We start from the raw sequence: 13,988 nt of genomic DNA, 5'->3' as shown, positions 1-13,988 counted from the left end.
TGATTTCGTTGATTAGCGGATACACAAACATGGCGATCGATTGCGGACGGCGGGGAGAATTATTTATGACTTCGTTTTCCGTTTCTTTCCGTTGTTAATTTAGTTACACTTTGTTAATTTAAAGTACAAGAGAAAAGTGAATAGACATCATTACGAACTATTAATTCCACAGCAGGCGTATTGAACACGTGTAGCACATTACATTATTTTAAAAACCTGGTAGATTTATGACTTTGTCTTTAATTTAAAATATCTAAGTGACTTTTTAAAAATAAATGCAATTTATAGTTGTGTGATTTATTGTTGTGATTTTGAACAGAAAACCATATCACTGGAATTTTACGACGATTCGTTGTACCATGTTGGTACCAGAGGTGGAACTAAAAAAATATCCCCCTCACTCACCCCCCCCCCCCCTCTTCACCGAACCAAAAAAAATCAGCACTGGTTGACGTCCAATTTAGTGTCTAAACAGAGTTTATCCAGCTACAATAATAAAATAGTAAGAAGTGTTTTTTTAGACTTTTATTCTCCGTGTGTGTGTGTGTGTGGGGGGGGGGGGGGGGGTTGGGGTGCACTAGACATTTTCGGGGGTGGGGCGGACTTAATTTTAGGGGTGGGGGTGGACACTGGTAAAACTATATATGTTGTATATACTTTTTTTTTTGTTTCGGGAGAGGGGGGGGGGGGGCGCGGTACACGTTCATCGAAAGGGGTTTGTGTGTATGTCTGTGTGTGTGCGTGTCTCTCTCTCTCTCTCTCTCTCTCTCTCTCTCTCTCTCCGGTCGTAGTAAAGTCACCGGATAAAGGGCAGAACAGTATCTCCATTACTAAGCAGAATTCACGATGATTTTTTAAAAATCCATATATAATTTTTAAACTTACCGTCCACATCCTCAATATCCGGGGAGATGTTACAGTGCTGTATAAGAATCCGGACAATGTCGTTGCACCTCTGTTCGCATGCGTGGATGAGTGCCGTGCGACCGTTCCGGTCTTTCATGTTGACGTCGGCTCCGGCTTCTTTCAGCAGCCGGACCATGTGGTCTCTGGTGCCTTCCTCCTGGAGAGACAACGTGACATTGGGTTAGTGTGACAACGTGACATTGTGTTTGTGTGAAAGCGTGACATTGTGTTCGTGTAACAACCAGAAATTGTGTTAGTGTGACAGTGTGAAAACGTGACATTGTGTTAGTGTAACAACGTGACATTGTGTTAGTGTGACAGTGTGACAACGTGACACTGTGTGAGTGTGACAACGTGACATTGTATTAGTGTGACAACGTGACATTGTGTGAGTGTGACAACGTGACATTGTGTAAGTGTGACAACGTGACATTGTGTAAGTGTGACAACGTGACATTGTGTTAGTGTGACAACGTGACATTGTGTTAGTGTGACAACGTGACATTGGGTTAGTGTGACAACGTGTTATTGTGTTGGTGTGACAACGTGACATTGGGCTAGTGTGACAACGTGACATTGTGTTAGTGTGACAACGTGACATTTTGTTAGTGTGACAACGTGACATTGGGTTAGTGTGACAACGTGACATTGTGTTAGTGTGACAACGTGACATTTTGTTAGTGTGACAACGTGACATTGGGTTAGTGTGACAACGTGGTATTGTGTTAGTGTGACAACGTGACATTGTGTTAGTGTGACAACGTGACATTGGGTTAGTGTGACAACGAGACATTGGGTTAGTGTGACAACGTGGTATTGTGTTAGTGTGACAACGTGACATAGGGTTAGTGTGACAACGTGACATTGTGTTAGTGTGACAACGTGACATTGTGTTAGTGTGACAACGTGGTATTGTGTTAGTGTGACAACGTGACATTGTGTTAGTGTGACAATGTGACATTGTGTTAGTGTGACAACGTGACATTGTGTTAGTGTGACAACGTGGTATTGTGTTAGTGTGACAACGTGACATTGTGTTAGTGTGACAACGTGACATTGTGTTAGTGCGACAACGTGACATTGGGTTAGTGGGACAACGTGACATTGGGTTAGTGCGACAACGTGACACTTGTCAAAAGTTGAAAAGTATAAAGTGTTTTACTGAAATTCGTTTACATAAATTGTCCCTCGGAAATAGGGTAAAGTACCACTTCCGGTTACCGGAAAACGTTAAAATTTTAATATATACCTGTGCATAAAATGTAATACCTATATGTGACATTTAGTTCCCCTTAATTAAACGGTATTCAAGTTTTTGACTTTTGAGAAACCGGTAGAACAGTAGGTACTATTTCTGGTTACCGGAAATAGCTCAAAAGTTGACAGAAAAACAACAAATTCGATATAACAATTAAATGTCAAGTTCTTCAAAATAACTTAAACGGTACTTAGGGTATCATGTTCTCAGACAGACAGACACATAAGTATACAAAAATAATAAGTTTTTCCGACTAAGGGATGTGTAGCCAGTCGAGATTTATCCAAATCTCAAATTGGATATTTTGCCCGATTCGAAATCTATCTTTATACTTCGGATACGAAAAAGTAAAACAGTTTCTAATTTTCCTAATATTCGTTAAACTTTGGTTGCCACAAGACTAGGAAAAATAATTTATAATTGCATGCTATTAATTATATGCACTAAAGAGAAAAAAACAATTTTTTCTTAAAGTTAAGTAGCCTAATAAACCACTATATAAATAACAATGAGGAAAAGAGCAGGTCGCTTATGAAATAATTTGATTGTGTATATTCAATTTATAACCCTAACACAAACACTAAAAATAATGCTAACGCTAAGCTAAAACTACACCTGCAACAAAATCCACACCCATACCCACGCCCGCCCCCACACCTAACCCACACCTAAACATTTATCTAAACCTACACCTACACTTACATACAGCTACACCTACACTTACACCAACGCCTACACCTTCACCTACATCCACACATACACCTACACTTACACCAACGCCTACACCTTCTCCTAACCTACACTTATATCTACACCTACACTTACACCAACGCCTACACCTTCTCCTAACCTACACTTATATCTACACCTACACTTAAATACAGCTACACCTACACTTACACCAACGCCTACACCTTCGCCTACATCCACACATACACCAACGCCTACACCTTCTCCTAACCTACACTTATACCTACACCTACACTTACACCAACCCCTACACCTTCTCCTAACCTACACTTATACCTACACCTACACTTACACCAACCCCTACACCTTCTCCTAACCTACACTTATACCTACACCTACACTTACACCAACCCCTACACCTTCTCCTAACCTACACTTATACCTACACCTACACTTACACCAACCCCTACACCTTCTCCTAACCTACACTTATACCTACACCTACACTTACACCAACCCCTACACCTTCTCCTAACCTACACTTATACCTACACCTACACTTACACCAACCCCTACACCTTCTCCTAACCTACACTTATACCTACACCTACACTTACACCAACCCCTACACCTTCTCCTAACCTACACTTATACCTACACCTACACTTACACCAACCCCTACACCTTCTCCTAATCTACACTTATATCTACACCTACACCTACACCAACGCCTACACCTTCTCCTAACCTACACTTATATCTACACCTACACTTACACCAACATCTGCATCTTCTCCTAAACCTACACCTATATCAACGCCTACATCTACACCTACACTTATACTCAAAGGAAAACCTAAAAAAAAAAACTACATAAAATTATCATTATTGAATTAGTCTTGAAATTCACGTTATAGTTGCAGTTAGTTACATGTTTTATAAGTATTTTTTTTTGTATTTTTTTTCTTTAAATATACACTTAACACAAAATAACGTATCATTGTGAAATTCTAACCCTTTCGTTTGATATTAGGAAAAAAATAGTTGTTAAATACTTATCAATGGAAAATTTTGTCAATAGTTACCTCCCTTTAGTAAGTAAATTAAAATATATTTTTTAAGGGAAATAACCCGTAGAAACACACCTACAGTTTTAAAAGTTGATTAGGACATACATTATTGTTACTACTAAAGAAGTGACAACTCATTATATGTAGTTTGTTTTTAAAAAAGGTTCTTATCAAAGTGAATTGAAATAAAAATTTAAATATATAAAATTTATTATAAATTTGGGATGATTTAATTTAAAAAAACCACAATATTTCGAAAACATTTTCTTCTTAATAAAGAGTGTAAGATTTTTTAAAAACATTGCAGATTTTGCAGACTCGTTTTTGCTTTAATTTTTTCGCTTTAAAAAACTCTAAAACAACTGTTTGAAAACTTAAGGAAGAGAGCTTGATTCGAAGTGTCTCACTGTACTCAACATAACATTCAGACTGCTCATGTTATTTACATTTTTTCACTTTAATCCGAAATTTATTTCAGCTCTACTAATAAGCCCATACATCATCAACTCAATCCACAAAAAGAAAAGAGAAAAAAAATTCATACAAAAAGTTTTAATAACAAGCTTTTATGTACTATTGCACTAAAAAGTAGAAAATAAATTATAGACTACTATTTTGGGGGCCAAAGTGAAAGTTTGTCCACAGGCGTCGGGGGTGGTCGCTACGCCTCTGCCAACAGCATCAGTGGGGTTGCGCCTTCGTACCTGAATCCTCTAGCGAAAAGCTGTCGAGAGTTACTGCTAATGTCACGGTACTAGCAGCTTAATGTAAACCAACGGCCCCCAACCTTTTCAGGAATTATTCTCCTTAGACAGGTCTAAAGATGACTGCCCTGCTCCCTTCCACTTCATCACGATTTAATTCACAAAACAACAGCAGACGGTACCCAACCTTTTCATGAATTATTCTCCTTGGACGGGTCTAAAGATGACTGCCCTGCTCCCTTCTGCTTCATCACGATTTAATTCACAAAACAACAGCAGACGGTACCCAACCTTTTCATGAATTATTCTCCTTGGACGGGTCTAAAGATGACTGCCCTGCTCCCTTCCACTTCATCACGATTTAATTCACAAAACAACAGCAGACGGCCCCCAACCTTTTCAGGAATTATTCTCCTTAGACGGGTCTAAAGCTGACTGCCCTGCTCCCTTCCACTTCATCACGATTTAATTCACAAAACAACAGCAGACGGCTCCCAAATCTGAGAGCTTATATCACCAGCCCGGATATCAGTGACAAACCTATCCTACTGCTCCATTATGAAAGAACCGACACATGTTTTTCGCATCTCCGACGCAGAGGCGTAGCGAGGTGGGGGGGGGGGGGGGTACGGAGCGCACTGGGTGACATTATTTAGGGGGAGGGGGGGTGACATCAAGGCAAAAAAAAGCAAAATTTATAAAATAAAAATGATAATTCCACTTAAGTGATTAATTAGTGTTAAATAGTCCTTAAGAGCAAATTTGCCAAATCCTGACAAGGGTGGAGAGGGGGGGGGGGGGGGGGTTGTGACACCATGACGTAAACCTGCTATTGATAGAGAAAACATGCTACATCAAGCTGTATTTAGAACCGACTATAGATAGAAAAAATCGTTAGTATTTTATATTAAAACAGTTTAAAGCAATCGCCGTGGGGGAGGGGAGTGAGTTGGGGGGGGGGGGGGAGTTACACTAACTCAACGTTGCCTCAACTATGCCTGAAGTAAACTGTTTGGTTGAGAATCGTACTAACTTAATCTATGTATGGGGGGGGGGGGGTAGAATTAAATACATTAAAAAAATATGTGAATACTTATATATATATAAAGATATATATGTATATGTATATAAATATGTATATATATTTATATATGTATATATTTATATATGTATATATTTATATATGTATATATATATATATATATATATATATATATATATATATATATATATATATGTAACGAGACTTATCCTGCTCGCAGAGCCAAATGTAACGAGTCCCCGAGTCTATCCTGCCGACAACGCCAAATGTAACGAGTCTCTGGCTACCCTGGCGACAACGCCAAATGTGACCTTCCCGAGTCTAACCACTCATTCCACACAACATTGACCACAGCATAGATACTCGAAGATGCAGGTTCATTATTGATCCTTTTATTACATGAATCAAAGAATGCTTCACAATAATATAATGAATCAAGAGAGATGTTTCACAATAATAGTCTGAATCAACGGACCCCCAACAGTCCTCACTAGGCTTCATCTAACTGAATACACATGTCTAACGTCCTTCTTAACACAATATAACCAACTGGATACTGCCACACAGACTCACTGAGAGAGAGAGACTGACGGACTGACTGACAGACCTTCTGAGAGACAGACCGACTTTCTGAGACCTTCTGAGACCTCGAGCTCAGCCGTCGCCTTCCTTATATCCCCTTCATAATCGTACTCATATTCGGTCCTATCATAATCGTAATTGTAATCGATTCTAATCGTTACATCAGACTGTTAATTACGCCGCTTCTGTCGTACAGTCCGATTTTAATAAGCCACCTGCATCCTGTCACATCAAAGTTGACAGACCGTCTTTCGTATCGCTTCCCGAGATATTACGCCTTGGCATCAGCCAACACCTGCACTGTGACGTCAGACTGTAACACGTTATGTCTCTTGGTAACTTCCCCTAGTTACATATATATATATATATATATATATATATATATATATATATATATATATATTTATATGTATATATATTTATATATGTATATATTTATATATGTATATATATATATATATATTTATATATGTATATATATTTATATATGTATATATTTATATATGTATATATATATATTTATATATGTATATATATTTATAGAAAAATTTAAGGGGGGGGGGGGGGTGACACCATTAAGTGCCGCACCGGGTGACACCTGACCTCGCTACGCCACTGGACAAACCTATCCTACTGCTCCATTATGAAAAAGCCGACACTTTGTTCTCAGATCCGATGCCTTTGATGTTACCACGCCGCACAAGACAACGAAGACCTACATTCTCTGTTTTTTCAATTTACCACAAGACTTGAATTCAATATATAATAAGGCACCATTATTCAGACACCTATACAGAAAAGTGTGCGTCGCTTATAAATGTTTAGTAAGGGTATTCAGTACATAACGTGGTGATTAATCTGTTGGACTAGGTTATATTCGTTAAGTCGGACACAGAGGCGTAACGACCCTTCCCGCGCCCGGGGACAAACTTTCAATTTGCACCCCCCCCTGCTCAAACTTTTGATTTGTTGCACCCCCACCTCAAACTTTCGATTACTTTTTCCAACCCATTGTGGCGCCCCTACGGTCGGCTCCCGGGGACATATGTCCCCCCCCCCCCGCCTGCCCCCCCCCCCCCATCGCTACGCCTCTGGTTTGGACATGATGACAATGTAAAGCAGAAGTAATAAGACACGGTCACTATGATTCTAATGGACAACTTGATGGTGTGACGTCATTGCGAACGAGCATCAAGAAACCATCAACAAAACCCTCAACTCAATATCTCAATGCCGAGTTAGGGTCAGGCTCAGTGTAGATTATAGAAAGGGGAGAAAACTCAAACGTGATCCTAAATTAGAGGGAGACAATGCCAACTGCATCCTTAGATAAATTACTTCCTAACTACGACATGTATTTTTGAGAGAGAAATAAATCCAGCATGTTTTATTTGGAGTCGAGGTTTTTTGGCAGAAAGCCAGGCGTAATATCTTTTTTTTTTCATCTTTGATGTATTCAAGTTTCATGCAATGCCCGGGGCACCTAACCAGGGCGTTTCTCGATGCTTATCAGTGTAGGAATACGTTGACCATATGTTTTAAGGTTGTGATGGCTGCACTAAAGTAAAGGGCCAAAACCTTCAAAAATTAAATTGACACTATAAAATATTTTATAAAAATATTTTTAATTTATAAACGAAATGTAATTTTTTTCAATGCTAGCTTCCTATGGAAATGGAGAGAATTTTTTCAAAATATGCTGCAGTAAAGGGTATTCCACAACAGGTCAACGGCCATAACATGAAAGGTAAAATACTTTAGCATGAACAGGTCAATTGCGGTAATATAAAACGTCAAAGACGTTTATAAGTAAAGTCAATTAGGGGTCGTCCAAAAATGACGTCACACTCGTAGGGGGAGGGGGGGTGGTCCGTGATTTTGTGACGGTGTGTGATGAGGGGAGGGGGGAGGGGTCAGGTGGTGCGAAGTCACTCTTTTGCATTATAAAAAAGCAATGTTAGAAAACGAATTTTAGACGTTATTTCGCGTTTTAGATAACTGTTTTAATAAATTGTAATAGGAATTGATTAAAATACCCTTTTTTGACAGAGTTCAGACAAGATTTTAGAAAAATTGAGGAGGGTTGTAGGCTGAGGTGTGACGTCATTTTAGGGGGGTGTCTTGCTTTTTGTGACGACGTGTGACGGAGGGGAGGGGGGAGGTAAAAATCGTCCAAAAAAGCGTGACGTCATTTATGGATGACCCCTTACTGTAAAATTGAAAGGTCAATTACTGTAACATGAAAGGTCAATTACTGTAAAATTGAAAGGTCAATTACTGTAACAAGAAAGGTTAGTGATTTTTACATGAAAGGTGTTCTTAATTTTTAACCAATCTTGTCTACGTTTCCTAATTCATTATTTTCTTGACGTAATAATTCTCTAGCGAAAAAAAAAACCTGTATTAAAATATTCAAGCCAGTAGCTATGGAAACAGAATAAATATATGACAACAGAAACGATCGGACAAGTGCCCCCAAAGAGTCCGGCCGATTTATTATCCCTCATCCAATAAACGACCAACTTGCTTTTCGCCGTCGGGGCTAAGAGGATGTTTCATATGGAAGGTCACTCGTATCAATCATAAGAGAGAAGACGCTGTTTCGTCCTGGTTTAATACAACAGAGAAGTCGTTGTTTCGTCGTGGTTAAATACAACAGAGAAGACGCTGTTTCGTTGTGGTTTAATACAACAGAGAAGTCGCTGTTTCGTCGTGGTTTAATACGACACGACAGAGAAGACGCTGTTTCGTCGTGGTTTAATACGACAGAGAAGTCGCTGTTTCGTCGTGGTTTAATACAACAGAGACGGCGATGTTTCGTCCTGGTTTAATACGACAGAGAAGTCTTTGTTTCGTAAGGTTTAATACAACAGAGAAGTCGCTGTTTCGTCGTGGTTTAATACAACAGAGAAGTCGCTGTTGCGTCGTGGTTTAATACAACAGAGAAGTCGCTGTTTCGTCGTGGTTTAATATAACAGAGAAGTCGCTTTTTCGTCGTGGTTTAATACAACAGAGAAGTCGCTGTTTCGTCGTGGTTTAATACAACAGAGAAGTCGCTTTTTCGTCGTGGTTTAATACAACAGGGAAGTCGCTTTTTCGTCGTGGTTTAATACAACAGAGAAGTCGCTGTTTCGTCGTGGTTTAATACAACAGAGAAGTCGCTGTTTCGTCGTGGTTAAATACAAAAGAGACGGCGCTGTTTCGTCGTGGTTTAATACAACAGAGAAGTCGCTGTTTCGTCGTGGTTTAATATAACAGAGGGTTGCTTCATTTTAGTATGGGTCACTTCAATTTGAAGGTCATTTTTTATTATTATGTTTTAATGAAACAGCGAGATTGTGTAATATTATGGGTCTATGAAACAATGAAAGAGCAAGATTCTGTAATATTATAGGCCAATAAAACAGCAAGATTCTGTAATATTGAAGGTCAATGAAAGAACAAGATTATGCAATATTATGGATCAATAAAAGAACTAGATTATGCAATATTATGGGTCAATGAATGAATAGGATTATGTAATATTATGGTTCAATAAAACAGAAAAATTCTGTAATATTATTGATCATTGAAAGAACAAAATTATGCAATATTATGGGCCAATGAAACAGCAGAAAGACAGTATTTAATTAAAGATAATTTCATCAAGTATCTACCACCCCCACCCAACACACTCTCCCCCCCCCCCCCACTGTATCCCAATTCGTAGACGCTCATCCCTCCCTCGCTCCCGGGAATATCAATACCAAGGGCCACAACAATCTGAACGACAGCAGCACGGAGCCAGATTAGCAGCCGACGTTATGAGAGTTAATTCTGGCACTGGCCAGCGTCCGGCTGGTCAGCTGGAATTAACCGGAACTGTGACCGGAAGTTCACAGAGGAAGCCGGTCAGAGGTGTGAAATGGTACCGTGGGGGCGTGGGGAGGGGGGATGTGAGGGGGGGGGGGGGTGAAATGTTTACAATGTGTTGTGATTTGAACTAGAAAGTCAGAAATAGTTAAACTTTAGAGGTAAACAGAATATTAATAAATTTCATTCATTCAGCATCTTAGAAGTTACAAAGCATACAATTATGACAATAGTTAAACTCTGTAAATATATTTAAATATGTATTCAGCATGAGATCATTTTTTTGTAAAGCAAGCATGGGTCTATATGTTTACTTCAATATGCTGTTGTTGTTGTGTTTATTCTACTTTTTACCTTTTCAGTTACCTTTACTCCGCTACATACCTATTCAGTTACCATCGCTTACCCACACACTTGCATACTCTGTTAATATCACGCACTTACACACTTACATACTAAGTTAACATCACCCACTCACACACTTACATACTCGGTTAACGTCACTCACCTACACAATTACATACTCGGTTAACGTCACTCACTTACACAATTGCATACTCGGTTAACATCACTCACTCACACACTTACATACTCGGTTAACGTCACTCACCTACACAATACATTGCTCACACACACATTTATAAATTCTGGAGTTATTCTCAAGCCCTTTCCTATTCTGTCACCATAAATAACTCATCTTACCTATTATGTTAACCTTAATCCACCCCGCTTAATTATTCTATAACCATCACTCACCCCGCTTACCTATTATGTTACCATAAAGTACCTATCAGCTGTCCCATTCATCCCTCACTCATTTAGATAATGCGTCTTGCCTATGAGCGCATTGCCTCTTGCCTACTAATACATTGCCTCTTGCCTACTAGCACACCGCCTCTTGCCTACTAGCACACCACCTCTTGCCTACTAGCACACCCCTCTTGCCTACTAGCACACTACTCTTGCCTACTAGCACACCACCTCTTGCCTACTAGCACACCACCTCTTGCCTACTAGCACACCGCCTCTTGCCTACTAGCACACCACCTCTTGCCTACTAGCACACTACTCTTGCCTACTAGCACACCACCTCTTGCCTACTAGCACACCACCTCTTGCCTACTAGCATACCACCTCTTGCCTACTAGCACATTGTTTCTTGCCTACTAGCACACCACCTCTTGCCTACTAGCACATTACCTCTTGCCTACTAGCATACCACCTCTTGCCTACTAGCACACCAACTTCTTGCCTACTAGCACACTGCCTCTTGCCTACTAGCACACCACCTCTTGCCTACCAGCACACCACCTCTTTCCTACTAGCATACTACTCTTGCCTACTAGCACACCACCTCTTGCCTACTAGCACACCACCTCTTGCCTACTAGCACACCACCTCTTGCCTACTAGCACACCACCTCTTGCCTACTAGCACACCACCTCTTGCCTACCAGCAAACCACCTCTTGCCTACTAGCATACTACTCTTGCCTACTAGCGCACCACCTCTTGCCTACTAGCACACCACCTCTTGCCTACTAGCACACCACCTCTTGCCTACTAGCACACCACCTCTTGCCTATTAGCCCACCACCTCTTTCCTACTAGCGCACCACCTCTTGCCTACTAGCGCACCACCTCTTGCCTATAAGCCCACCACCTCTTGCCTACTAGCGCACCACCTCTTGCCTACTAGCGCACCACCTCTTGCCTACTAGCACACCGCCTCTTGCCTACTAGCACACTGCCTCTTGCCTACTAGCACACCACCTCTTGCCTACTAACACACCACCTCTTGCCTACTAGCGCACTGCCTCTTGCCTACTAGCACACCACCTCTTGCCTACTAGCGCACCACCTCTTGCCTACTAGCGCACCACCTCTTTCCTACTAGTACATTGCCTCTTGCCTACTAGCACACCAACTCTTGCCTACTAGCGCACCACCTCTTGCCTACTAGTACACTGCCTCTTGCCTACTAGCACACCACCTCTTGCCTACTAGCGCACCACCTCTTGCCTACTAGCGCACCACCTCTTTCCTACTAGCGCACCACCTCTTGCCTACTAGCGCACCACCTCTTGCCTATTAGCCCACCACCTCTTGCCTACTAGCACACCACCTCTTGCCTACTAGCACACCACCTCTTGCCTACTAGCGCACCACCTCTTGCCTACTAGCGCACCACCTCTTTCCTACTAGCGCACCACCTCTTGCCTACTAGCGCACCACCTCTTGCCTACTAGCGCACCACCTCTTGCCTACTAGCGCACCACCTCTTGCCTATTAGCCCACCACCTCTTGCCTACTAGCACACCACCTCTTGCCTACTAGCACACCACCTCTTGCCTACAAGCGCACCACCTCTTGCCTACTAGCGCACCACCTCTTTCCTACTAGCGCACCACCTCTTGCCTACTAGCGCACCACCTCTTGCCTACTAGCACATTGCCTTTTGCCTACTAGCACACCACGTCTTGCCTACTAGCACATTGCCTCTTGCCTACTAGCAAATTGCCTCTTGCCTACTAGCACACCACCTCTTGCTTCCTAGCACATTGCCTCTTGCCTACTAGCAAATTGCCTTTTGCCTACTAGCACACCACCTCTTGCCTACTAGCACACCACTTCTTGCCTACTAGCACACCACCTCTTGCCTACTAGCACACCACCTCTTGCCTACTAGCACACCACCTCTTGCCTACTAGCACACCACCTCTTGCCTACTAGCACACCACCTCTTGCCTACTAGCACACCACCTCTTGCCTACTAGTATACAACTGGATAGTTTTTGGAAACTGCACTCAAGTTATGCCTAAAGTTTGCACATTTAAATTCTAAGTGCATCTCCGATCATTCAGCCTAAAAAAACTGACTTTGGCAAAGAACACATTTTCACCTGTGAAAAACAACATCTCTTTTGAAGTTTATGACGTGTGTAAATCTGTATGTGTGTAAGTGTGTGTGTGTCTGTGAGTGTATCTGTGAGTGTGTGTATGTGTGAGTGTGTGTGAGCATCTGAGAATGCGTGTGTATATATGTGTGTGTGTGTATCTGTAGGTGTGGTTGGGTTGGATGGCTGGTTTTTTGTGAGTTAAGTTGGTTTCCACATGAATCGTTTTTAGTAATGTATAACGTAATTTTTCAGCCAAAAAAAACCACACACTGAAATACGGTTACAACGGTACGAGTAATAGTTGTACATTTTCCGGTTGGTTTTGAAATGTTAATAGTAGCAGCCGGAATAAACTAGCCGGCATACAGTATGTGAACTTCCGTGACACGGACATTACCGGCTCAGGAGAGAACTCCCAATAGCCAGGCAGGCCTCGCCGCAGTAAATTCCGATTAACTGGCTTTGGGGAACATAACTGAAACAGCTCATGAAGAAATCTGTACATGCCGGCACACACAACATTAACTGCACTAGCCGGCAAACAAAACATTATATGCACTATCCGGCAAACATAACAGAATCTCCACTAAGCGGCAAACATAAAAGTATCTGCACTAGCCGGAAAGCATAACAGTATCTGCACTAGCCGGAAAACATAACAGTATCTGCACTAGCCGGAAAACAAAACAGTATCTGCACTAACCGGTAAACATAAAAAGTATCTGCACTAGCCGGCAAACATAAATGTATCTGCACTAGCCGGCAAACATAAAAATATCTGCACTAATCGGCAAATATAACGGTATCTGAACTAGCCGGCAAAAATAAAAAGTATTTGCACTAGCCGGCACATAGCTGTCGCAACCGGAACCGCAAAAAAAAAGCATCAAGTCCACTTGCCGGCACTTAGACAAGTAGCGTCACATCCGGTCTGACTGAGCCGTTGCGTAATTTGATGATTGCTTGAGACGCACGTGTGAAGGCTT

The 13,988-nt window shown here is 41.3% G+C and overlaps 1 protein-coding gene across 1 annotated transcript in view; it reads right to left on the bottom strand.

The window, feature by feature from the left end:
- Positions 1-885: 885 nt before the first annotated feature.
- LOC131939787 (ankyrin repeat domain-containing protein 63-like) overlaps positions 886-13,988 on the bottom strand; it is a gene marked incomplete at its 3' end in the record, with an annotated part of 70,058 nt that continues 56,955 nt past the window's right edge. Inside the window, exon 3 of the mRNA XM_059298284.1 lies at positions 886-1,063. Within this exon, the coding sequence (XP_059154267.1) occupies positions 886-1,063 (178 nt within the window). The remainder of the gene's footprint in view (positions 1,064-13,988) is intronic.

This window comes from Physella acuta, unplaced genomic scaffold (genome assembly GCF_028476545.2).
Source record: "Physella acuta isolate Inbredline_101_S28 unplaced genomic scaffold, ASM2847654v3 ptg000293l, whole genome shotgun sequence".
Taxonomy (NCBI): domain Eukaryota; kingdom Metazoa; phylum Mollusca; class Gastropoda; family Physidae; genus Physella; species Physella acuta.
The sequence above is the reverse complement of the archived record's forward strand: the minus strand, read 5'-3'. Positions and strand labels throughout refer to the sequence as shown.